We start from the raw sequence: 27,376 nt of genomic DNA on the forward strand, positions 1-27,376 counted from the left end.
TAAGGTGACCATATGTGTGTGGGTTTATCTCTGGGCTTTTTATCCTGTTCCATTGATCTGTATTTCTGTTTTTGTGCCAGTACCATACTGTCTTGATTACTGTTCCTTCTTTGCTTTAAATAACAGCATAGTAGAAAACTCTATAGTGTCCATATGGAATAACTTGCCAGTGGAGTAATAATCTCCTAAAATTCAAAATACCATTTATCCCTTGATTAATTCTCTTGGCGTTCTTGTCCGATTTTACTCTACTCCTGAGAGTCCCCGAACTCTTAGAAAATTGGCAATTCAGAGTAAGATTAAAATATGCAGCTCCTTTATAGATGAAATGTAAGACAACAATGTAAAAATCTCAATTATCTGATATTTTTCTTCTGCTAGCATTAGGCTTCCTGGAAAGAGCTAATTTAACAGTGATAGTCACCCGTACCAGTGAATATTAGAATTTGGTGCAGGTGTTTACTATCCATTTCATTGATTTATTCCTCTCTAATCTTTACATGGCAGTTGGTAGTTTTCAAAGCACTTTCATGCTTATTATCTCTGAGTTACCAACTCTGATTAACTGGGTCCAGTTCATGTGGTTACTGATGAAAAGGGGGCCCAGCCTAGTCTTGAGACTTGGTGCTGTTCTTTTTCCATACATTGGGTGTGTTCAGCATGAACACCTCGTGATGAATCATTATGTAGGGTATGCCAGAAATGAAGTCATATTCTTAAGCTAAGGAAAGGAAGAAAATCTAGTAGCTTAAAGTTACTTTTGGATAAGTAGGAAAATACTTTTTCTGAGATTAACTAATTCAGATTTGGTAATTGACTTTTTTCCCCCGCACTAAATAAGCGGAAGTAATTTTCTATTTAATACTGGAATATTGAAGATAAGACTGTTAGATGTATTTAGGATTATGAAACTGAGCAGTACTGTCAAGAGTAATAAATGTTATTCACTAATATTCCAAACTCACCTATTTATGACAATCCCACATTTTCTCTGTTTATTTTATTTTTAAATTTTTTTTTGTGGTACGCGGGCCTCTCACTGTTGTGGCCTCTCCCGTTGTGGAGCACAGGCTTCGGACGCGCAGGCCCAGCAGCCACGGCTCCGCGGCATGTGGGATCTTCCCGGACCGGGGCACGAACCCGCGTCCCCTGCATCGGCAGGCGGACTCTCAACCACTGCGCCACCAGGGAAGCCCCTTTTTGTTTATTTTTAATATCCTTGTTATCATGATACTTCTATAGCTGGTCATTTTTATGATCTCTTAAACTTTGTGTTTAGGTTCATGAGAAAAAATCAAGTTACCTTTGGGTAGAGGACTTGGTGGCTTCCCCCTACTCTGATTTATTACTTGTTTTTCTACTACTTGCCATTTTACTTTTCGTATTTTCCCTTCTTTCATTCTGGAAGACTGTAACTTTTCATTTTAATTAATTAGTGATGTTTTCCTAGTATACTGCTCCCACAATGCCCTCCTCCAACCTAAATATAGGTTGCTCTAGAGTTTGCAATATACATTTTCACTCTTTTCTTTTTCCTCAGCTTTTTCAATGCCAGAAATTGTATATATTTAAGGTGTGCAACATGATGCTTTAATCTGTGTATGCATCGTGAAATGGTTACCACAATCAAGCTAATTAACACATTCATCAACCTTAAATAGTTACCTTCTATCCTGTGTGTGGTGAGAACACTTTTTAAAAATTGTAGTGTAATTGACATATAACATTTTATTAGTTTCTGGTGTACAACGTAACAACTCAATATTTGTATATATTGCAAAATCATCACCACAGTAAATCTATTGAACATCCATCAATATACATAGTTATAATTTTTTTTCTTGTGATGAGAACTTTTTTTTTTTTTTTTTTTGCGGTATGCGGGCCTCTCACTGTTGTGGCCTCTCCCGTTGCAGAGCACAGGCTCCAGACGCGCAGTCTCAGCGGCCATGGCTCACGGGCCCAGCCGCTCCTCAGTGTGTGGGATCCTCCCAGACCGGGGCACAAACCCGTGTCCCCTGCATCGGCAGGTGGACTCTCAACCACTGAGCCACCAGGGAAGCCCGTGAGAACTTTTAAGATTTATTCTCTTAGCAACTTTCACATGTGCAGCACGTATTTATAGTCACCATGCTGTACATCACATCCCCAGGACTTACTGTTTTGTAACTGGAAATGTGTACCTTCTGGTCACCTTCATCCATGTCGCCCACCTCTGACTCCCCACTTCTGGCAGGCCACCGGTCTTTTCTCCATATCTATGAGCTTGGTCTTTTTCTTTTTGTTTTAGATTCCATATATAAGTGCAATCATAATGATATTTATCTACTCTGTCTGACTTCTCTCACTTAGCATGTTCTCAGGTTCATCCATATTGCGGCAAATGAAAAGACTTTCCCCCTTTTTATGGCTGAGTAATATTCCTGTGTGTGTATACGTACATACATATGTACATACCACAGTTTCGTATCCATTCATCCACCGATGGACACTTAGGTTGTTGACAACACTTCTTAAGTTGTATTAGCAAATTTCAGGTATGCAACACAGCATTGTTAACTAGAGTCAATCTCCTATATGTTAGATCCCCAGGACTTATTCATCTTATAACTGAAAGTTTGTGCACTTTGACCAACATCTTCCCATTTCCCCCACCCCCAGCCCCTGGCAACCACCCTTCTACGCTCTGCTTTTATGAGTTCACCGTTTTTAGATTCTACATTATAAGCAAGATCTTACAGGTTTTTAATATGTGGCATTTCCTTCTCATTCTTCCTTGGAGTGTCCATTTCTCTGCTTACATTGCGTCTCTATTCTTGGGTGTTGTCTCCTTTTCCCCTTAGTGCCTTTAACTATTTTTTTAAAATATTTTATTTATTTATTTATTTGGCTGAGTTGGGTCTTAGTTGTGGCGTGCGGGATCTTCATTGTGATGCGTGGGCTCTCTAGTTGTGGCGCATGGGCTCCAGAGCACACGGGCTCTGTCGTTTGTGGTATGCAGGCTCTCTAGCTGAGGTGCGGAGGCTCAGTAGTTGTGGCGCGCGGGCTTAGTTGCCCTGTGGCATGTGGGATCTTAGTTCCCTGACCAGGGATCAAACCCATGTCCCCTGCACTGGAAGGCGGATTCTTAACCACTGGACCATCAGGGAAGTCCTGTGCCTTTAGCTGTTTATCATAGTTACTTTAAATTCCCTGTCTGATAATTCCAACATCTGTGTCAAATATATGAGTCTTATTTTTTACTAGCGGGGCTAGAGTGGGAGAAATGCCCTTTCCCTAGGTGGGATAAAGCTCTGTTAAAATTTTTACTCCTGAGGGTCTGTCTTTGGATACAGTACGCTTTGGGCATATTTCACAGTTGTTACTCTTCCCCTCCTGCAGCCAGAACCACAAGGGGATTTTTGTTGGCTCTTCACTGTGAGACCCTGGTGTGGTTCCTGGATTAAAGCGCATGAAAGTATGGGTCCCCCTAAAACCGCCAGCCCTGGGACTTTTCTCACTCGTTTGCTTGTACGTCCATACTCAGCCCCCAGCAGTTCCTTAAAATTACCACTTAAGTGTTTCTGCTCACAGCTTCTGCTCCAGGTGAGCAGATCTCAGCTTCAGCTCTGTGGGTTTGCCGGTGTCTCTTGATGTTGGAGGGGTAATTTTTCCTGTGACCTCAGTTCTCTGATAGGTCCTAGAAAAGTCATTGATTTTCTGTTTTTCAACTTTTCCTTGTAAGAATGGTAGTGATGACTTCTGAGTTTTTTACATGTTGGAACTGAAGTTACGGTAGTTTCCCGTATGGAACAGGCCTACTTGTTCTTGTTTTATGAAGGTATTTGTATGAATTTTGCTGTTTAGAATAAAATCTAAAATAATAATATAATAAAAACAATGTATTAATTATATTTGGGAATCAGCTGTAGTTTTATTCATTAACACGTAACTGTTTATGGAATCAATAAGTTACCTATGCCCAGGAATTTGAAAGTAGATCACAGAGATCTTAATTAACAATATACCTGTCTTATACAGCTTTTTTAGTTTTGCTAGATGTTGAATGAATTTGACTATTTTATCATGTCTGTCTCTAAAGCAGGGCAGTGAAATAAGTCAGACAGAGAAAGACAAATACTGTATGATCTCACTTATATGTGGAATGTAAAAACCAAAAACCAACCAAAAACTGAACTCATAGATAGAGACCAGATTGGTAGTTGTCAGAAATGGAGGGCTGTGTGTGTGTGTGCGTGTGTGTGTGTTCGTATGATGGGTGGAGGTGGTCAAAAGGTACAAACTTCCAGTTATTAAAAAAAAAAGTAACTGTGTAGTGATATTTTGTCTATGTAATATTTAAGCAGAGAAGAACCTTATAAATTGAAGACTAGCTATTAGATGTTTGATAATACCCTGTTGAAATTGGAGTATAGGTGGCTTTTGGGGACATGGTTTGCCCACTGCCACTGTACGTATATCTGATAGAATGTGGACATTTTCTTTGTAGGCACACGAGGCAGCACTGGAAGCCAGAGCCAGTCCAGAGATGAGTGATCGAATACAGCAATTAGAGAGAGAGATTGCCAGGTACAAAGATGACTCTAGCAAGGCCCAGGCAGAAGTTGACCGCCTCTTGGAAATCTTGAAGGAGGTGGAAAATGAGAAGAATGACAAAGATAAGAAGATTGCTGAGTTGGAAAGGTAAGGAAAGGGAAGCTGAAGAGGCACTCTCTATGTTAGAAAGGTTGAAGGATGGTTTTAAAACTATGTACTTTTCAGGACATATTTTTCCAATATATCTGCCTCTCTGAATTGACTTTATTACCTACCTTTTATTCTAAGTCAGTGTAACTTCATTGTTGCAGTCTCTGAACGGCAACACAGAGTGGGAATAGACTGGGAAAGCTATGGACTTCAGCATCATTGATTGGAAAGAGAAAGTATTCATTGATTAAGAAATTAAAGTTTTCTACTGGTTAATCAAGAGAGTGCAGATAGCCACTTGCTCTCTAATTATTTATTTATCTGTTTAAGGAACAAATGAACCTCAAGTTCAAGGAGTTAAAATTTTTAATTGGTTTAGACCTTTTATGTTGAGCTGTTGCTCTTTTGGGCTGTGAATTTTTAGACTCTGTATTGTGGAGAAGCAAGCTATTACATTGGTACATAGGTCAAATTTAGAAGGAGGGACATTTTGAGGACAATTTAGGAGACTTGGATGTGATTTTTTTTTTGATCTCTGACTTTGACTTCTTCAAAATGAGCTTTGTTTAAACAGAACCAGCCAGATAGCTCTCTTGGAATTTTCTTTGCCTTTTTTTCTTGTTGGGGTATTTTGTACTAAAGATAAAGCGTATGCCTCTTGGCCTCTTTCTTTACATCATGTATTTAACATAAATTCACAAGTGCATAGAAATAGTTCTTCCAGTAGAACTGCATTAATCACTGTATTCTGAACAGTCAGAGAGACTGGCAGTGACAGAATGAAGTCATTAATCCGTGTGACTCCTTTGAGCCTGATTCATCGAAGTATTTTATTTTCATACTCTTGAATGTTGGGAGGTAGTAGAATACTTTCATAAGTTGTTTACTAAGTTTTAAATTTTTAGGATATTGGTAGACTTGATATTTTCTCCTAGAAGTAATTTTTTCCTCTTGTTCTGTAACCATAGAATTTTGATTTTCAAAAAACGAAAAGGATAAAGTCCAACGCTCACAATTCTTCTTCACTAAGTTGAAAGTATGAATAAATGAGCTGATCACCTACTCATTTGTTTCCTCTTATTTTGGTATTAACTCTATTCATGTTTTCTGGTCTGGTTCTGGATAAGATGGGTGGATAAAGTTCTTTAAATCAGAATTAACAAGTTATCAGAGTCTCAAGATTAGATTATGTATGGTTTTTGTACGTCTTCCCTGTTTGCACTGCATCTTTAACCCCCGCACACGTGTGTATGCACACACACACACACACTCTCTCTCTCCTTACATACTTACATGAGTACATGCCTTTCTTTGCTTTTGTGTCACCCTGAAATCAACAGCAGTATTTCATAGATTTTATTTATTTTTATATTTTTAATGTTTTTTGAAATCAGACTTTTATTCAAATCTTAATTCCATAGATTTTAAAATACGATACTTCTGATGGATTAGTGACTTCCCACTAAATGTATTTCAGTATTTCAGAAAAGAAATTTCTTGATAAAGTTTTATTTTTCAGTTTGATTTTTTTTTATTAGCTCTGCATTGAAATTATTGCTTGCTATTACAGATACCTTGCTTGAAAAATGTTTCAATTCATTTTTGGACCCAATACTGATTTGGGGAGATGGACGTGATTTGAACGAGAGTAAGAAATAGAATTAAATCTATATTTGTATCCAAAGCACACCAGATAGCTTTTATTAGCCACTATATTTCTCACATTTTGGGAAAGAGTTGTAAATGATCTGTTCTTTCCACAGAATATTACTTATAAATTTGAAAAAGTACTATAGAATTTTGTCCTCTGGTCATGTAACATTGTAATCTTATTTTAAGATTCGACACAATTTCTTGGCTACCAAGAAAAGAAACAGTTTTAAAAACTCAATGTAATTGTAATTGTAATTTGTTATTGAGCAGCATAGTTTAAGATGGGAATAAAAGATGATTGGAATTATTTTATGCCTTTTCTTCCCAGGTTTTTAGTACTGAGCTGCGTATGTGTGGCTGTGTTTCTTACTAACCATTTGCTTCTTATGTTGCTATTCCACTGTTTCCTGTGTGTGGGTGTCTGTCTCCCTGTCATTTATCATCTGAGTTTCTTCACCTTTCTTTTGGCTTGTCTTATCCTGGTCCTATTCCATTGGGGTTTTGGTCTCTGTGTCTGTCTGTGTTCATATCCCTCTTGGCCATGCTGTTCCTCAGAAAGCCAGCCTCCCGCACTTTGTGCCTTCCACGCCACGTTTCTGTCCCTGAACTGTCAGGGGGGTTTGTTTGGGACTTCCTGGGAAAGTGAGTGTTAAGTAAGGCTACAGTTCTGTACTAGAGGAGTTGCTGCTGCCACTCCTGCTGCTGCTGGGGCTTGCTGGGGGTTTTGCTTGATCAGAATTAAAGACCAGCCGGTTATATATCCAGTTGAACAGTACCTCTTAGGTCCATTGCTTGTGGGTAAAGTATGTGTTCTCTCTGGTAAGATTCTGATATTGTTGGATATAATTGTCTTGTTCTTGATGTCTAGCCCATCTCTTGTGTGGTGGTTCTTTTGCTGGGGTGCCCTTTAAGCAGTAGCCTCTCGGGCGATGCAGCTGCGGTGCCACACCCTAATTCAGGGAGTAGCATGCATTTTTACCGGGTGTCCAGCAACCTTCTAAGTGCAAAAATGACAGCAGAATGTTATCATGGGGCTAAAGAAAATTCTATTATTCTTTTAAAATTTCCTAGTACTTATGTAAGATTCTCCAATATTAATAGGTTTAGATTAAATCATGAAGAATTCCCAGACTTATTCTTCGTGGTCTTGAGAAAAACAAATAGTCCCTTACGCTGCTCTTACAGAACAATAGTAGTTCCTGTCAGATGATTCAGTGTTGCACCAGTGTCTTGAGCTGCTGCAATTTTAAAACGAGGATTATGTAGGCCTACCCGTACATCTGAAAATACAAAGTGTTTTTCCCAATTAAATCTAAGAAGTACTATTTCTGAATTTATATTCCATACTATGGTGTGTAGCAGTGGGAGTTCAACCGGAGAGGCAGAACCGGTAGGAGAGATACATACATATATTTATATATATGTGATATATATATATCAGATTTATTACGAGGAATTGTCTTGCGCGATTGTCAGCAGCTGGCTAAGCAAGTCTGAAATGTGTGTGGGAAAGCTGTCAGGAGGAGATCACCTGCAGGATAGAACTCCCGTGAGCATGGGCCAGAACTGTGGTCCACAGGCAGCATTTCTTTTCTTTCCTTGGGAAGCCTGCTTCTAGGGCCTTCCAAAGAACTGAGATATGCCCACTTCGATCATCTGGGATAGTAATCGCCTCTACTTAAATGGATTGTAGGCTTTACTTAATGTCTGCAAAATACCTTCATAGCAACATCTAGATTAGCGTTGGATTAAGTTAACTGGGTGCTGTAGCCTACCCAGGTTGACACTTCCAGAAAGTCATCACTTGGTGGTTCTGGATAGTCTCCACAGATGATTTTAAGGGAGAAAATAATAGTAAAAACAACCCTAAAGATTGACATGCTACATAAGTAGATTGATTTAGATTAGCATGAGGAACCCAAAATGTAAATTGAATATTTCTCTTCTAAAGTGAGCATATTATAGTTTCTATTTAGATGCATGATGAATAGCCTTTTCTTTGGCATAATGTTTAAAATGTTTAGTAATGTAGGCTGATGAAATTCTGATAGTAGTATCTTTTCAGACTCCTGAAAGAATTGCTTCTTGTCTGCTCTTTCACTCGTGTCCCTTTAGCTAAACACCCATGCCATGGCAGATACTGGGAGCATTATCCCCCATGCATAATTTTGCTTCTGTATTTGCTTTATTACATTTTTTTTTCTGATACAGAAGCACTGATAAATCTGCAGAGTTTGGTGTTTGCATTAGAAATCCTCAATTTACTCTAATGTGAGGTTTATTTAAATTAGATTCAGCATCCCACTTAGAAACTTTTATGTTTGGAGAATGACACCCATCTTCTGATTTTTCACATAATTTAGGTATCAAGGATTGCCTTTGGTTTATGAAAGTTAGGAATTTTCAGTGATGTAAAGAATAATATTGTATAACCTAAATAATTTATAAGAAATTTGGATTTACTATATTTCCTGATTTGTGGGAATATAAAAACTGGAATTTTAATGGATATAGATTTCATTTGGGGTTGTGTTTTGAAATTTATAAGAGGGATTAAAAGATGAGAAGAAAGGACATGTTTTCTTAGACATGTTTAATCTTTGAAAGTCCTAAAGTTCTTTTTATTCCTTATTCCTTTTACCTGGTTACTCTCCCTTTAAATATGCATCTCTTAAAACACTACTGTTAGTAAGATTTGTAGTTATCAAGACCTTGAGAATAGTAGCCAATCTGTGAGTTTAGTTTTTCTCTCCATAACTCACTCTTCTCTTTGCCACAAAATATACCCTTTCCTTCTTCATTAATTAATGAATTAATTTTTCTACTTATGAAGGCTCTTATTTGCTGGTCACTGTTCTGGGCTCTGGGGACACAACAGGGAGCAAAACAAACAAAATCTCTGCCTTCAAGGAGTTTATCATCTAACCTCAGAAGACCAGAGCTCCAGCAAGGAGCGGACTTTTCCTCTGCAGGCTGGCAGAGGCGTTCTTCCACAGCTTGCCGGTACCTAGAAATTTCAGTGAGGACGTTTCCATTTGCGGTCTGGTTGAGCTCTCCTGGGAAGTAATACTTAACATACTCAATGTGTGCCCCAGGATACAGAATTATTATAGAAGAGGGGCTTCTTGTTGAACTTCAGACTCTTAGGTCTGGTCTTCTAATTTTTGTGACGAGTATTAATGATGATGGCTTGAGAGGCTGTTTGGATAGAAGGCTAGCAGGTTGTTTTGGATCCTAGGCTCCTAATTTTAGGTCCTAGAACTGTAGCGTAGATGGAGATGTGAAACGGAGAGGGAAGGCCAGCATAGTGTGCTGCTATTGGTACTATTGTGACAAAGGCAAGAGAACCAGGAACAGTGTTGTTATTTACACACACACACACACACACACACACACACACACACACACATGTATAGGTACATAAACACATTTGGGGGCCAGTCTTGTAAGTAGTTATAATATTAGGAGGAAACTTAGTTTTTCTGCCTTGTGATGGTCGCTTTCATTTTCTTTGCTGTCTTTTCCAGACCTCATCTAGAACTATTAGTTCTAGGCTTTTACATCATGATTAAACTTAAATTTTGTGGGCTAGCAAGAAAACGTAACCTGTGTTTGTAATGCTTCCAAGGGAACTACCTTCTGATTTGTAAACAACTGGCTCTGTTAAAAAACTGGCATATGATCTATTCGTAAGATTTGGGGCTGCTTGATTTGTGTTTTTTAAAGTAAGGGTGTTCCCAGTTTGCTCAGAATTCAGGCTCAAGGTCGTTAGCCCCTGAATTAACTGTCTAAATTGCTAAAGCAGTAACTGTTAACCTCATTTTGGTAAGTGAGAGGAATCTATACTTCTGTAGTTCAAGATCACAATAATGAACTGAGCTTGAACACAAAGAATGGGGTCGTTTTCCCGTTATGCCAGGAGTGAGGTTTAGTCTGTGGTGTTATTTGCACGTGTGCATGTGTAAGAGAAGGTACTTCTCTGGTGGTATTTGGAGAATTTAGGGAAGATAGTTGCTAGGCTTAAATCCTCATGGCTCAAGGATATGACCTTTTACGTTTTTTTATTTGCTCTTAAAGCTTACTACTATCTGAAATTTTACGTAATGAAGATGGAGTTATTTTTATTTTTTAAAAATCTTTCAAACTGTGTTGGCAAGCTTAGAGTTTACAGGATATTTCCAACTCTTGGTCTGATATTAGTAGATTTAACTCTTTGTTTGCTTTGAAACTGGGCTTTAGAATTAGGAGATGAATGCTTCTTTGTTATCTGCTTTTTCTGAGTATTTTCTCTTTGACCAAAATTTTCTTTCCCCTTATTCATTTGGGGGAATTTGACCCCTTTTAATTGTTATCGTTTTTTGGGGAAAAAAAAACTTTACTGACCTCTCTTAGGTAGTAATTTCTCTGTCCTTTTTATTTTTTTTTTGTGCCTTTGTTATAGTATCTATCACATTCTGTCCCAAGACTGTACATTGTTGTGGGCCCAATAAATACATACGTTAAAACATAGGGACACAGCTCGTTTCTCATTTTACTGTCTAATCATCCCACATTTCTTCCCTTTTTATCTTCCCATCCCCCGCACATTCAGACCTTTCATCAAACAGATGGAGATTTAATAGTCCCTTATACCCTTGTTTGTGATATTGAATATATTTTTATATTTGTTTCTTCTGTATGTTTGTAATATGTTTACCATTGCACATATGCTTTTCTTTCGGTAAAAATATAAGTAAATGCATATGCATTAAGTATTCTTATTTAATATAATTCAATAGGATTACTTTTCTATCTGCAGGTTAAACAAAAGTATAGATAACCTCTCTCCTCTTCTGTCACAGTGAAATACCAGTTCTAACTTGTATTTTTACATTTTAACATCACTGAAACTGGGATACGTGAATAAATAATGGCGTGATTTAATTGGTATATATTTTTTTATTTCTTAGTAACATATAAAGTAATGGCGCATCTTCTTCCTTTGGTGAATTGATATTGAAGATGTGCGCAAAGAGAGTGAATAAAATTATTTCAGTGGCTGGGGGTGGAAGGAAGTATTTCCAAATTAACGTTATCTTCTCATGTATTCCATTTAAAATGTGTGTAACCAGATGAATATGTTTACTATTATAATTAGATATTTGACTGTTTTAACTGCATCCTGAAAGTTCATTTGCTTAGGTTGACCTAAAATTTTTTTTGACATTTTCATTGGGAAAGAGGGTTTTATGTTTGTGATTTTATGTTGATATCACAGTATATTCAGGCATCTATGGCACAGTATAACCTGAGAATATAAACCTACATATTTAATCTTCATATTTGTAAATATTTTTTCTGTAAAGAAATCCCGAATTGATCATTCAGCTTAATGTCTTCAGAAATCTCCCATAGGGAAATTAATATTAAGCTGTATATAGATTTGGTGTAAACTAGTATACAATTCATGAGGAAAATGGTTCCTTAAAGCATTTCCTTACTTTTATTTATTATTTTTTTATTTTTGCGGTACGTGGGCCTCTCACCATTGTGGCCTCTCCCGTTGCGGAGCACAGGCTCCGGACGGGCAGGCTCAGCGGCCACGGCTCACGGGCCCAGCCGCTGAACGGCCTGTGGGATCCTCCCGGACCGGGGCACGAACCCGTGTCCCCTGCATCGGCAGGCGGACTCTCAACCACTGCGCCACCAGGGAAGCCCCATTTCCTTACTTTTAAATTTATAGTCATATATCTTTGATCCATGAAGGACAGTGTCGGTGAATGTGGTCTTGACGTAGTTGGAACAGAGGAGAAATGAGTGTGGTGATTGTGTGTGCTTTCTTGAGGGAGAATGGGTTGTGTTTAAAAAAATGAAAAGAAAAAGGGAAAACGAGATGCTGCGAGTGTTATAACAGAAGGTGACTGGTTCTTTATCTGATCCTGCTGGCTTCAGCTTGCTTTCCTGGGGGGGGCGCTTGTTTCTTTCTTCTTCCTCCTAGATGAATTTCACTGATTTCATTTAAAAGAAGAATAAATCACACAGCTTCACATAGTCAATTCTGTTAGGCCATCTTCCTAAAGTTTCTTGTGGGCACAGCACCTTATAATTTATTACAGTCTTGATAGAAATTTTGATGGTTACCTCAAGTTTTTACTTTACACTGGAAACATTAGAATTATATATAGTTATTCTATATGCAGATTTTTTTCTCCTAAATTTATTTCCCAAGAGCTAAAGTTTGATGCCAAAGTGAAATAAGACTCCTGAACTGTAAATTAGTTAAAAAGATCCTTAAGGTTGCTCACTCTTGACAGGAATAAGCTTCATTTTTCTTTTTTCAGGGATTTTCTCATGTCTCATATAAAGCTTTGCATCTATATGAGATTTCAGTGAGTGTCATTGTTGATCTAAAATTATTCTAACGTAATGTGTCATAACCAACAAAAATAAAAAAGAGCATTGTGAATAGTCATTTAGGTAAAAAGTTGGCCTCTCTTTGACTTTGAACATTGTCTGCGTTCTGCACTGTTTTCCAAATGCCAAAGACCCATGGATTTTCGTAGATCCCTTCAGGAATCTGTAAGCATCATAGGACATATAAAGTATGCCCAGGAGGTGTGTCAGCAGACCTGCATTCTTCTCACGGATCCACCGTGTATTCGCTGTGTGGTTGTGAGGAGTTTTGTCTGTCATTTTGTTTCTCTGTTTTTCATCTATTTATCTTATGTAATGGCGATCATAAATCTTGTTATCCTTGCCTTTCATTATTCTGAAAATGAGTTTTAAAAAACTCTCATTTTAGTACTGAAATATTAGAAAACATTAAAGTGCAAGTTGCAATGGTGCTTGCATTCAAGAAATAAACTTCTTGTTTTAGATTCTTAAAGTAACATTTAGATCCTGAAGGTAAGCTGGATGGCGCTGGCTCTTAGAAGTCTTAAGTATTTGGAGGATATAATATCGATACTACTTTCAATGAAATTGATTAATTTTTAAAAAGGGAAAACTGCTTGTTATGAAAAGCAGTAATGAACCTCAGGGGCTTCGTGCCACGGTAGGAATACGAAGCATGGCTACTTTGCACCTCTTTCTGCTGAGCAGTATTGGACATGAAGTGAGGTTTATAGAGCCATATATTCTTCATTATTGCTTTTAGATTGCACCACTGGGGGTGGATTTGATAGATTTGGAATGAGAAATAATGGGTGTAATTAGGAAAACATTATTTTCACATTTGAGAAAATTATTTCAAAATTTTCCAAATGCATCAGAGTTCTGTATTCTACAGAATAATTGAAGCTGTCAGTGTTTTTCTGCTTTTGCTCCTGGATAACTTGGGTCTAAGAAATGGACTGGGGTGGGTAAAGGAGTTGTCAGTTCTAAGATGGGTGTGTGTAGAACTAAGCTGACTGACGCTGTAGGATCACAGTTAGCTACTTAAACGAGAAGGGGAGCAGCTAGCCTTCTTTTCTTTTCCTTTGTGTTTAAGAAACTACTTTTTTCCCTGCCCTAGGAAATGGTAAATTTTAGACAAAATTTGTTCCTTTAGAAACTTACATTAAGGTACAGTGGTGTAATCTAATACACTTGTTGAAAATCTGAAATTACTAATTTTTGTTGCCAGTGCAGAATCCGTGTGACTCCTTTCCCTTCTCTAATCCTGTGCTTTATATTTGTCTATGTCCGTGAATAATATTGTTTCTGAATATTGCCCTCACTAATTGTTTCTAACTTTCTCTTTCACACTTTCTTCCTGGATTTGCCGTTTCCTTCAGTCTCACCTCAAGGTCAGTATGCTTGTCCTAAAACAAAGATATGCAACAGAACATTGTATACTAACGTTGCCTTGAATTCCTATAAGCAACTGAAATGATGGAACTTATCCCAGGAACGAGATGTCTAGAAATTCAGTTATGAGTGCAGAAAATGTCATGAATCTTAGATTTATCGGAAGAGTGGATTCATGGTTCTGTGCTTCAAAAGATAGAGTGGTCAGAAAGCGAGAATCAGACTGACCAGGTTTGGACGGAGAGAGAAACGAGGATGAAAGGAAGCCACTAGAGGAATGAGGAGGTGAAAATTATTGCCTTAATTTTATTATATTTTCATCCAGAGACATTCTGGCTGTTATATTTGCAGGCAAAGTGCAGCATGAAGGAGGGAGGGAACATTGCCACAGTCTGTGGATTTTTATAAGAACCTTTGAATTATTTCACGTACACAAACCTACACATACCCTTTCAGTTTGGGGTTTGTTTTGTGACTCTGCTGAATGGTAGAACTGGTGGTGACGAAAACAACCACCAGTCCTGCTGTTCATGTGTCAGAGGCTCAGTGGGAGAAGCTTTACAAAAGGTTTTATTTCAGTCGATCTTCCCAGCAAGTATGTAGAGAGGTTCGTGAATTTCCACTTTTTAGGCAAGTAACACAAGTACAGAGTCCATTAAGTAACTCTAACTCATCTATCTTCATTAGTAAGTAAATTAGTAACGGAAGCTGGCGGAAAACAATCAGAAACATGCATTTTAAATGTTATTTATTTTGCATATGAGCCATGGCAATGTAAATTAAGGTGTGAGAATTTCTGATAGGGTTCAGAAAGTATTGTTAATACCACATGCGTTTTACCTACCAGCTATTTTCTAATAATAACAACATCATATATGTTTACTGTTTATAAAAGTACTTGTCAGCATGTGGGTTACACAGGACAGATTGTTATTCTGCTGAGGGTCTGAGATTAGGGAACGTGATTTCTACATCTAGGGAGAACCAACTAGTTAGTGGTGGTACTTAGATTTGAAGCCAGATATCTCGTTTCAGCCTCAGGGCTTTTTATATGATATGCCCTCTAGCCCAGGAATCAGAGTCCCAGATGGCTCAGGTGTTCTTAGGTAGATTTCTCATCTGTCATTTTCCCATCTGTAAAATTGGAGTAGTTCTCTAATATCTGAAGGGTTGTCGTAAACTTTGAATGAGTTAATGCAGATAGCACTTGGAACAGCGTCTGGCACTAGGTGAGCAGTCAGTAAATGGAGCTGTTACGATTACTCCTTTTTGCTTTTTTCATGGAGTCCTGTTCGGTCCAGGATACCATAGTACGGTGCCATACGTTTCAGGGTCTTTAAAACACTACACTGTGCTCTTGACTCCTGCCACTATTCATAGAAAGTGGAAAGCTGTGTATGTTATGTGTAGAAGATGATAAAAGAAGCCGTGTCCCTTCTGTAATGACATTTTCAGACTCTATTTTTCAGGTGCTGAAACTTCTATTCTAGGTAGAAAGATGAAGTTGAGGCTTTTTTTGGGAAAAACGTTCTCTTTCCCAAATCTCTCTCCCTGATATTTCTTCTCAGTGCTTGACGAAATTTCTGAAAAAGTCTTCTTACCTTTGACTCTTTAAAAATAAGCAGTTTGTTTGGGGTGTATGTTAAAAAAATAAACTTTTGTTTCATAATTACTTATACGAATCTAATTCATGAAGGGGTTCTTAACCATCCTCTTCCTTCTCTCTACGTATCAGAATGTCTCTCTTCGCTCATCCTTACCTTACATTTGTCAGTGGGACAAATGTCCCAGCTCTGTTCCAAGGCTAAACTTCCTGTTCATTCCTTCCCTCTGACTAGTTTTCAAAACCTTGTTCCATAAATTGAATCCTCCTTCTCCTTATTTCCCTGTTTCTCTTCGCTTTCTTCCCACTGACTCTCCGAAACATAAAACATATCCTGGTTTTCCCCATCCTTAAAAAGACATGGAAGCAATCCTTCCAGTGTCTTTTCGTTGGTTTCAATTCACTACAGTATCTTACTTTTACCTTTTCTTTTCTATTTATTTGCACAGTTTTTGAAAGAATCATTATGCTTGATGCCTCCACGTTCACACTTCCCATTTATTTTCCAAAGCAATATAATTTGGAATCCTCTCTCAGTGCTGTGCTGAAATTGCTTCACTGGTACTCTGCCAAGCTTAGTGGACTTGTCTGTCTCGGGCCTACCGGCCTTTCTGGGGTGTTAGAATTTTGACTCTCTCTCTTCTTTTTGGAGCTCTGCTTTTTAATAGTTTATGTGACATTGTTTTCTGCTAGCTCTCTTACCACCTTGTTGACAGTTTTTGGCCTGTTTTGCTTTTCTTCTTTTACATGTTTCTTAATTCTTGATGTTTCTCACGTTCTTTTAAAAAATGCCTTTTTCATCTCCATTATTGGTCACCTGACTTGTTACTACCAAAGACTCAGTTTTGTTTTGTTTTTTAAACATTTTATGGCCCTCTACTTTGAATAGACCATATTCATTATGGAAGAAATCTTAACAGTATTTGCAATAAAAGTAGCAAGCAAGCATTTTAAAAGTGATTTTCCAATTTTCTACTCTAAATGTTTTCTCCACATTGTAGTAAAGCAGTTAGGGTACCACTTAAGTAATTCCACGTCTGACCACAATTCAGCTTTAGGAGAAAAATATCATGAAGGCTTTTGCCTTGTATTTGGAGGACTTTCCTCTCTAACTTAAGCTTCGAGGGCTCTCATAGTTTTACTGGGAAGTTTTATCACTTTGTTCTGTATTTTGATTTTTGCATGACAGATTTTGATCTAAATGTCTCCAAACAAAACCTCATGAAAGGCTCCAGAAGAATTTGTCCATGGAAGTCATTGGTGTAGACATAATTCTCTGAGTTACAAGTTAGGTTAATTATAATATTCTTAGCTGATTCATTTTTAGTTAACAGTAAATGCCATTAAACTATACTTATTTCTAAATAAGTTTATTTTTCAAGTAATAAAAAATATAACAAGTTTTGTTTTTCCAGTGGCAAGGATCATTTTGGCTGTAATATATAAAAAACCCTCTTGTCATTCCAGATTGGAATTTAGTACTTTTTTTTTTTAATATAGAAGCATTTCACCATTTTAATTACAGTTTTGCCAAGTCCAGTTGAATAACTCATCAAGAGAATATAATTTATGGATGGTTTGAGATTGAATTGGACGTTTAGACTACTTCACTGTGTGACTTCGGGCAAGGTGCTTATTCATTCAGTGTTTGTTTTAGCCTATTTTGTGTTAATAGTGACAGTTACCTGCAGTGTTGTATTTTCGTGTCTCCACTGAGCTTTTCCATTCTGAATGGATTTGTTTCTGCTCTTCCTCCCCTTCCTCGACAACCCTTCAGATGTTAGAGAACCACTCCGATCTCACAGACGGGAAAACGACAGATGAGAAATCTACCTAAGAGCACCTGAGCAATCTGGGACTCTGATTCCTGGGCTAGAGGGCATATCATATAAAAAGCCCTGAGGCTGAAACGAGAATATCTGGCTTCTGTCCGTCTTTCCGTTCAGTACAGAGCAGAGATTTTATTTAGAGTGACGATGACTAAAGAGTCTCACTCTGTATCCTTAAACACACATCTCTTTAGTTCCTGTTCAGTGACATTAGCCCCAGAGAATGAATACAAAGAACGAATTCCATGTTTAGATGAAAAGACATGATTCAGTCCATAATTCATCTTTGCTTTCTATTATATAGCAGCACCTTTGGCTAAAGGCAAGACATTCAGGAAGTTAGGCCTATAAATGTCATCTCTTTCACTCTTAGATGTAAACAGATTAAGCGCAATATTATTATTACCCATGTTTTATTTAGCAGTGGCCTTTGCAGACCTGTCTTCATGACAAATGTTTGGAATCTGTGGGATGCTTCCTACTAATCGTGTTAAGACCAGAGTCCCTGTATTGTTATGTAATAAAATTGAAATACTTTATGACTTGCTCAAGTACATTCCTGTTGTTATAGTCTGTTTCATCTAGTTTGTTGAAAGAGTTCTACATTGATTTCTAAAATCAAACTAGGTCATACAACCATTTCTCTGCACATTTTAGAAAACCTTTTTCATTATTGACTGATGCTAGTCACTAAAACCTCATAAGATGTCATTCACAAAAAGAAGTCTAGTAGAATTGTGAGGGCTTAGTTATTTTCTTACTTTTCAGCCAAAGTGTTCAGGGCTCTATAGGCCAAGAGCATTTCTGACCCTGTGGGATCTATTTACAGGGAGTTCGACGTATGGGCAAGAGTTTATCGTCTGAGAGAATGATCTGTTGTTAATTGCATTTTTTGCTTCCATTTGTCATTCTTTTGGCGTTCTTAAATACCTTTGTTGTTCAAGAGTATATTTCCTAATTTATTTTCCTCTCAAGCAATAATATTGCCTGGAGTTTTTTGTAGTAGGCCACATAAGCACAGTGTAGCCACACCTCTGTTAACTAACTTCTCCTAAAATAAAATAGTGTTACTGTTTTGGATGATTCATTGATAGAAATAAGTGTGTGAACACAGACTTGTGCTGATCTACCTAAGTCTTCCACTGAAGAGTATTGAATTTCACGCCATTATGCGTTGAGAAGTGGTAAATGTTGCTTTTCTAGATAGCAGTCGTAGATAACTACCTGGTATTCTGTAGATGAGCTAAAGATGGCAAATTCAATAGAGAAGGGAGGAAAGCCTAATGTTACAATTAGTCAAGATTTGAGTTTCTGTAGGGTTGTCAGATTTAGCAAATAAAAATATGAGATGCCCAGTTAAAATTGAATTTCAGATATACACTGAATATTTTTTGTATTAATATGTCATAAATATTGGGACATACTTATACTAAAACATTATTTGTCGTTTATCTGAAATATGAATTTGACTGGATATCCTGTATTTTATCTGACAAACCATGATGATGTAGTTTGGAGATAAAGCAACTTTTATAGAATGTGTTGAGAGGAGACCTCACCACAGGCTGTCATTACCTGATTTAAAGGATGTTAATTAAATATAGACCATGGTGGCTTGTATGGTCTCATTATTAGTTCGGTTTATTGATGCAACTCTAAGGCAGAGTTGAATGAATTCTAACTGTTGCATCCTCCCTTCGATTTGTTTCCAAAAGTTTGGAAATCTGATTATATCATCTCCCTACATAAAGTCTTACACACTTAGGATAAACTGCACCTTCCTTGCTCAGCACGATATAATTATGTGGCTTTCGTTTACCTTTGGCTTCCTTTTCCTTTGTTCTGCTGCTCCAGCTTTAAGCTGCAGTCATAGTGAATGTGGCTTCTCCCAACGGGACACGTTCTCCTTTTATCAGGGCTTTAGTCCTGCTGTTCTCTCACCTAGTCACCTTTGGAAAGTTCAGAGGTAGATCGTTTTCCAGGAAGCTTTTCCCGATCATCACGACCACCCCTGACCCCTTTTCTGGGCACTTTCTTATAGCACTTAGTATACCCTGTATGTGCTTGGATGCCTGGGAGGTGTTTGAGAGCAGGAACTGTTTTTATTCATGGATTGATATTTCTCATGCCTGGTACATGAGAGAGGCGTTTAACCAAATACTTGTCTACCTGATGAGTAAGGAGCATGTAAAGAGCTTCACAGACTCTCAAAGCATAAACAAATGTAGATCCTCGTGCATTCCAGAGCCCATGTTCTCCTGGGCAGTGCCTTAAACATAGTTTTTGATTGGTAATCATGATTCCAGTCTGGTGAAATGAGTCTTCTTTACCTGTGACCTAGCACTGGGTCTAGTTTTCTTATCGTAGCGTGGAGGCAGTGGAGCTGGATAGGGGGAAGTAGATAGGATGATCTGTTGCTTAAGCTGGGGCCCTGGATCTTTATGTGACTGTTTTATACACATATATATAGCTTTTTGAAAGTTTCAAATATTTAATAACGGTAAAATTAGAGTTGTATTACAAATCTTTCTTAAGTAGCCATTCTGCAGTTTCATAGCATTGATGTCAAGAGGCTGTTTTCATATTTCCAGCAAAAATCTCTGAATTTTGTTTCCTTTTTCTGCCATTTCACACTATCCCATGCCTATTTTGGTTTGTTTTGTGATTTCGTTGTGCTCCATAAAGTACACGCTTAAATACGTGCTCCCAAAGCACCCTGGTTAACAGCTCGCTGCCATTGATGGGAGGAGCACTGCAGTGTTGAGGGGACTGTTTTGCAGCAGGAACTCTTGCTGGTTCTCAGGTGTTTTTGGAGGTCAGTGAATAAACATTCTTTCCTGTGCGTATATATGAAGAGCTTGATTTTTCCCCCCTTATCCACAGGCAAGTGAAAGACCAGAATAAGAAGGTAGCAAACCTGAAGCACAAGGAGCAGGTGGAGAAGAAGAAAAGCGCGCAGATGCTGGAGGAGGCCCGGCGCAGGGAGGACACCCTCAGCGACAGCTCCCAGCAGCTGCAGGTGGGCAGGGGGCCGGGCCCTGGGCGAGCAGGTTCCCTCCCCGCTTGCACGTGGCTCACTCTCCATCCTCTTCTTCCTCTCTTTCTAACCCTGCCCGCTGCCTTCCTCTCAGACCAGCTGTTTAGCAGTAAAGGGATGGCCTTAAATAGAAAAGGCAAGTTTTATTCCACAGCTTTGTTTGGAGACCTCAGCAAAGAAGAAAGTCTGTCTCCTCAAGGGGATCCCGCCTCCTTGGTAAGTTCAGCGTCCGTGTGATGAGTGGGTCTGTTGAGCTTCAGGTGGTCAGCGTAGCGATGGGCCCTTTTCCTTCATTGAAGTGCGTTGCCGGTCTTGGTTTGTGCCTGGCTTCCTTCTTTGTTCCATCTTCCTTTCCTCTCTCCCCCCACCTTTCTTACCTTTTCCCCCCCTCCCTCTTTCTTTCCTTACTTTTAAAAAGTTTAGTTTAGAGAGTGTATTTCAGTCATACAGGATGTATTAAAACATACTTTTTTACTTCACTGGAGACATAATCGATGTTTGGACCTAATTATTCACAAGACTAAGTTAAACCAGACTCCGTAACAAGAGTAGCAGTGACCATGTAAGTGCCAGCTGTGTGCCCAGTGCTTGAAACCAGGGCCTGGTCGTTCACTGTTTCTAACCTTCGCTAGTCCAGAGGGGCAGATGCGTTTTGCACATTTTGCAGATGAGGAAATGGTCTCAGAAATACTGAATTACTTATACCTACATGCACACAGCCTTCGTAGTGGCTCGGCTGTGATTTTAACTGAGACTCCCTGGATCTCTCGCCTGTCTGAATGAAAGTTTAAGTTTAGAGAATGCCATGACGTGGTGGAAATCTCTAAAACTCCTGCCAAGACTGCTAGCCACTGCCAGGTTGTTTTTCTCTCATTATAGTTTCTAATTGGTATGATAGTGTTTATGCCACATTGCATAGCCACAGAAATCTTTACTGGAGAGATTTGGAGGAGTTATCTGTTACGTAGAAACCATTTTTAGGCTTTATAACAAATTCATTTCTGAGCTGAAAACCTGACTTTTTAATTCCGTTTTTCATTCCTCTTGTATATAACTTTGATTATAAAATACATACTCTATAGAAACAGTATAAATTTCCTCAAATACATCAACTTTTGAAAAAGCAGCATACCAGTTTTCCCTCACCCTTGCCAATAACAGTTGATACTATAAGTTTTCTTCCTCCGTTTTTATTTTTTAGTGCCAATCTGATGGGTGGAAAATATTTAGTTTTTGTTTTAATTTATATTTCTCTGATTACCAGTGAGGAAGAGTATTTTTTCATGTCTTACGTTTTCATTTGTTTATTAATGTACTTAAATCTATCTCTGTCTTCCATGGTGGCTTTTTCCCTGTAGATTTTTTGCTTAGTGTATCCCCATTTTGAGAACATATAAATATTTACCTATAAATATTAAGTTGTTTTGGGCTTTCATTTTTAACCTTTACTTTTTTTTTTTTTGCGGTACACGGGCCTCTCACTGTTGTGGCCTCTCCCGTTGCGGAGCACAGGCTCTGGACACGCAGGCTCAGTGGCCATGGCTCACGGGCCCAGCTGCTCCGCGGCATGTGGGATCTTCCCGGACCGGGGCACGAACCCGTGGCCCCTGCACTGGCAGGCGGACTCTAAACCACTGCGCCACCAGGGAAGCCCTACTTTTTAATTTAAATAATTTTAGGGTAGTTTGTGTTGTGAGGGTCTTATTTTTTTCTTCATTGCTAACAATTTCACTAGAGTATTTATAGAAAATTATTTCACTGCTCATAAGTTTGAATTGACATCTTTATGGTTTATGAAATTGTTTAATAATTAGGCTGTTTCTAGGATTTCAGTTCAACCTGCTTTCTGGACTAGGATCACATTGTTTTTAATTATAGAGAATATTTATTTGTTTTATAAGACAAGCCCTTCTTTATGGCAGCGCCTTACCCGTTTCATCTGTCTCATTCCCCCCACCCCCGCCAGGTAATGGTTTCTGCTACCAGTCTGTCTTTGTAAACCGAAGCGTGCCCTTTTAATCTTCTCTCAGGTGTTACAGTAACACCAAAGGTGCTTTCATAGGTCATCTCTTGTTTCCTCTTTATATAACCCGACAGATAAGTGAATCAGATTGTTTGTTTATATATTACATATAGACAAAACGAATTTAGAGTGGATGAGTGACTTTTCCAAGGTGTCTCAGTAAGTGACAGATATTCAAGTTATGAAAAATGATAGCTGATGGCCATATGCAAGATACACGTGGATGCACTTCATTCAGATATGTAAAAAGAGCACTGGACTACAAGCGGGACACTTTGCATCTGATCTCAGCTCTTTTACTCACTAGCTCTGCTACTTGTTTCTTAACTGTGTCATTGCAAATGACAACCCAGTGGTGGTGAGTATCCCTAGGACCCTATTGTGATCTCTAAATATGAGTCCCCGCTGAAAGACACTAGGGATTCTTGGAGAAATGGCTAATGGTAGAATCCATGGGGGAGTAGGGGAGTAGAAAAGCAATTGTTTGAGGATTTGTATTTTTAAAAGTTCTCATTACCTGAATTTGTTTTTGTTTTAAATTTCTGAATGTACATGTGGGTCCATTACTGATGTTTTCATGAAATAGGTGAAGTGAAGAGAAGGAATTATTGTAGTATTTCCAGTATGGGCATAATAGTAATTCGAGGATTAAAAAATATTTTTTATCATGTTAAAAAGAAATGCTTTATAACTAATGTTTTGAACTTTGATGAGTAATGAATATTTAATCTTTATCAGATGCCACCTTGGCTCCCAAAGATTAATTATGCTTATCATGTTAATAAACACACAGTGTATTTTCATTTATTTGTGAAGAGTAAAGCTTGGTTTAAACTAGAAGGTTCGTTTTTGCCTTTCGTTATTCAGTGACTACCAGTTATGGTGTTAAGTTCATTGGTGACCTCACTCTTACTGGTTACAGTTTGTCAGAAAGCAGTGGTATTACTTTTTCATTTAACTTTCTTTATTCTGAAGAATAATATACATTTTAAAAAGTACATAAAGCGCACACACACACACTCACATGCACAGTGTGAATAATACATGTAAAGTGATTGTCTCAAGGAATTGGAATACTGCTGGCATCCCAGAAATCATTTATGTATTCCTTCCCAATCATCATTTCTTCCCTTCCTTCATTATTGTGACTTTTATTGTTCTTTGCTTTTCTTTACAACCTGTGTATATATTTTTAAAAAGTATAGATTCGTTTTACATATTTTTGCTTTACGTAAATAGAGTGATCATATTTATTCTTCTGTGGCTTCTTTTGTTCAACATCATGTGTGAGGCTTATCCTTGACAGTTGTGCGTAGCATTTGCACATTCGTTGTCCTTGCTCTTCTGTGTGTTTTTTCTTTAATTCAAAATTCCATGTTTTAGTTTGAAAGTGTTCTGAAAAGGTATCTTCATTTTGTTCTGATTTTCCATTTTTAAAAATACTTCAGGTGGAATAAAAGTATTTCTTTTTGGCATAAAGTGAGTTTCGAGATAAGTTGTTACTTTGTTCTTGGCTCAACGTATTAAAAGTGTCCTGAAGAGACTAAAGAGATACCTTACATACGAAATGAAAATGCTACCTGAGAATAGAGGAAATCGCGGGATCTCATAGGCTCTAAGCACTGCTGCTGTTTAGCATGGCCTTAGTTGTGAAGGCACTCGACTGCATCCTGTTTGTACTTTCGTGATTTGAACAGTTATTACTATGATCTACATTAACTAGTCTCAAACTTTTTGGTTTTAGAAGCCCTTTTGTGCTCTTAATAATTTGTAAAGTCCCCAGAGCAATTTTTTTATGTGGGTTGTAATTCTCATATACATATGCAGGTACTCACTGCCCCAGCTCTCCAATATCTCGATGTATCTAAAGACACATCTCCAACAGTGTAAAGATACATATACAGCTGACCCTTTAACAGCACAGTTTTGAACTCGAGGACCCACTTATACCCCGACAGTTTTCCGTAGTAAATACTACAGTACCACATGGTCTGTGGTTTGAAGCCACGGGTGCAGAGGAACCTCATATGCGGAGGGCTGACTGTAATTATACTCAAATTAAGCCCCGTGTTGTTCACAGGTCAGGTACGCAAGGTTATTTGCAGTATTGTACTAATTGCAAAGTATTGCAGACAACGTAATTGCTTATAGATAGGAGAGCGCTTGAATCCACTGTGGTGCATCCGCATTGGAGACTGGCAGCTCCAAAAAGGAATGAGGGAGATCTCTAACGAACTGATGTGGAGTGATTTCCAGGACATCTTGTCAAGCCGCGGCGGGGGGGTACACGAAAGACTGTCTGTAGTATGCTGCTCATTATGAGAGAACACACATATATCTGATCCTTTTTGCCAAAGAAAACAGGAACAGTAAGCTAGAGACCAGTTATCTAAGGGAGTGGTTGGGAGGGGATTAGTAGAAAGAAGGGGAAGGGGATGGGGGTGGTAGGTTTGAGCAGAAAGTGACACTTCTCTTCACCCTTCCCAAAAACTAGATAAAACCAGTCAAGGTGTGGGGTTGGGGGAACCCCAGAAGGAGTACAAACCCTAACAGATGAAATCCAGTTTTATAAGTGAGTAACATAACTGCCCTCCAAGGGGTGGGGAAGAAGGGAACGGACCTAAGGAGGTTTGGAAGCCATTTTCTTGAATACTGTGAAGCTAAAGACAGAAGAACTGTACATAAATGTTGTAATAATAAAGAAATATATTGTAGGTAATGAAGGCTGAGTTTTTTCATTATTCAAGGAAGAATAATGAAAAAGCACCTGGGGTGCTAGACGGGAATCAGAAATACTAGTAAGAACTCATGGTGTTCAATTTATATGCAGACAGGGAGGTACAGAGATGCTGATGTGTGTCTGCAAAATGCATAACCTCATGCCCATCATGAGAAAATACCAGGCAAATCCAAATTCTGGGACTTTTTACAAAATAACTGAGCAGTATATTTAAAAATGTCAAGCCTTTGAAAGACAGGGAAAGACAGACTGAACACTGTTTTAGATGGATTGGAAGACACTTAGAAGAAATGTCAACTAAATAACTAAATGAAATGTGGGATCCTGGGTTAAATCCTGGAACAGATAAAGGACATTAGGGAAAAACTGATGAAATTAGAATAAGATCTTTTTTTTTTTTTTTTTAATGCGGTACGCGGGCCTCTCACTGTTGTGGCCTCTCCCGTTGCAGAGCACAGGCTCAGTGGCCATGGCTCACGGGCCCAGCTGCTCCGCGGCATGTGGGATCTTCCCAGACCGGGGCATGAACCCGCGTCCCCTGCATCGGCAGGCGGACCCTCAACCACTGCGCCACCAGGGGAGCCCAGAATAAGATCTTTAGTTTGGTTAATAATATTGTGCCAGTCTGAATTTCCTAGTTTTGATCATTGTGCTGTGGTTATGTAAACTCTTTACAGGAGGCTAGGTGAGGAGTGTATGGGAACTCTGTACTATTTTTGCAACTTTTCTGTATGTCTGTAATTAGTTCAGAATTAAAATTTTATTAAAAATAGTCATTGACTCTATATTTCCTCAGCACTTATAATCACCCACTTCACTTTCCCATCTCCTTTAAACAAGTGAGTTATGAATTTCAGAAACATCTTACCACCAAACGTAATGATACAAGATAGATATCTTGGGCTTTTTTCATATACCATTTCTAAATTTGCAGTGCAGATATTACTGTGTTCTCCATATTGTTTGACATCCTAAAGCTGTCATTTAATTTAGAATTAGTTTAGCAAGTTGACTATTCCAAAGATTTGACCCAAATCTTAAAGCCATGATGATATCGATAATAAACCGTTATTATCAGAGTTGATATGTCTTGACAAGTCTCTATCCCTCCAAGATGTTAGGTTTAATTTTGCTCATTTTCTTTAGACATACTTGACGTCTTGCATTTATTCAATATACATTTATTGAATGCTCTCTAAGTGTAGAACTCTGTTGCTAAACTTTGGTTGTGCAGTTACGAAGAGGCATGTTCCCTACCCTCTGGAGCATATTGTCTCATGGAGGAGAGTGTAATGATAAAACTAAGTGGACAAGTAAGTAGAAATTATGGTAAGTGCTGTAAGGAAATAAACCGGGCACGTGAAAGATAGTGGGGGAGGGAACAATGGTGGGCAGCAAATTTAGGTAGAGCCATCAGAGATGTCCCTTCTGAGGGTATGACATGAAGATGAGGTCTTAAAAAGCAAAGCAGAGGAAACAGTGTTTAAAGTGGAGGGAATCCCTAAGGTAAGAAAAACCTTACCTTAGGTTGTTCGAGGACCAGAGTGTGGTGAGTGAGGCAGAACACAGGCACCCGTGTGTGTTAGTAACGCTGGACCTTGTAGGCCATGTATGAAGTTTAAATTTTATAAGTAGCGAAACACCTTAAGTAAAGATGGACAGGATTTGATTTGCATTTTGAGAGTACTGGTTTTTTTTGCAGTATTTGGACAACGGATTAGAATGGGATAAGAGTGGTTATGAAGAAAGTGTATGTCAGTAAATATGTCTTGCACACCTGCTTTGTGTAAATAGTGATGATGAACAACGTCCCTCTCCAAAGGAGCTCAGATCATAGTAGGAGGCCCTGTAGTAATAATGAAGATGAGAGGTGATGATAGAGCTTTTTGGAGGCTCAGAAGAGAAAAAAGAAGAGAGGGTGGATTTGAGATTTGTTACATTTAGGTAGAACAGGCCAGAATTTCTCATGGGTTGGAATGTGGGCACTAAAGGAGAGGAAGGAAGGGGCATGGCTGCTAGGTTTCCTGGCACGGGGAAC

General features: G+C 38.4%; 1 protein-coding gene across 12 annotated transcripts in view; it reads left to right on the forward strand.

Annotated features, from left to right (window-relative positions):
• Positions 1-27,376, forward strand: part of ERC1 (ELKS/RAB6-interacting/CAST family member 1) — a 399,110-nt gene that overhangs the window by 150,948 nt on the left and 220,786 nt on the right. For all 12 annotated transcript variants that reach the window (XM_079937377.1, XM_079937384.1, XM_079937381.1 and 9 more), the window contains 2 exons: positions 4,490-4,683; positions 20,422-20,557. In XM_079937377.1, the coding sequence (XP_079793503.1) occupies positions 4,490-4,683; positions 20,422-20,557 (330 nt within the window). The remainder of the gene's footprint in view (positions 1-4,489; positions 4,684-20,421; positions 20,558-27,376) is intronic.

This window comes from Stenella coeruleoalba (genome assembly GCF_951394435.1).
Source record: "Stenella coeruleoalba genome assembly, chromosome: 11".
NCBI classification, from domain to species: Eukaryota; Metazoa; Chordata; class Mammalia; order Artiodactyla; family Delphinidae; genus Stenella; species Stenella coeruleoalba.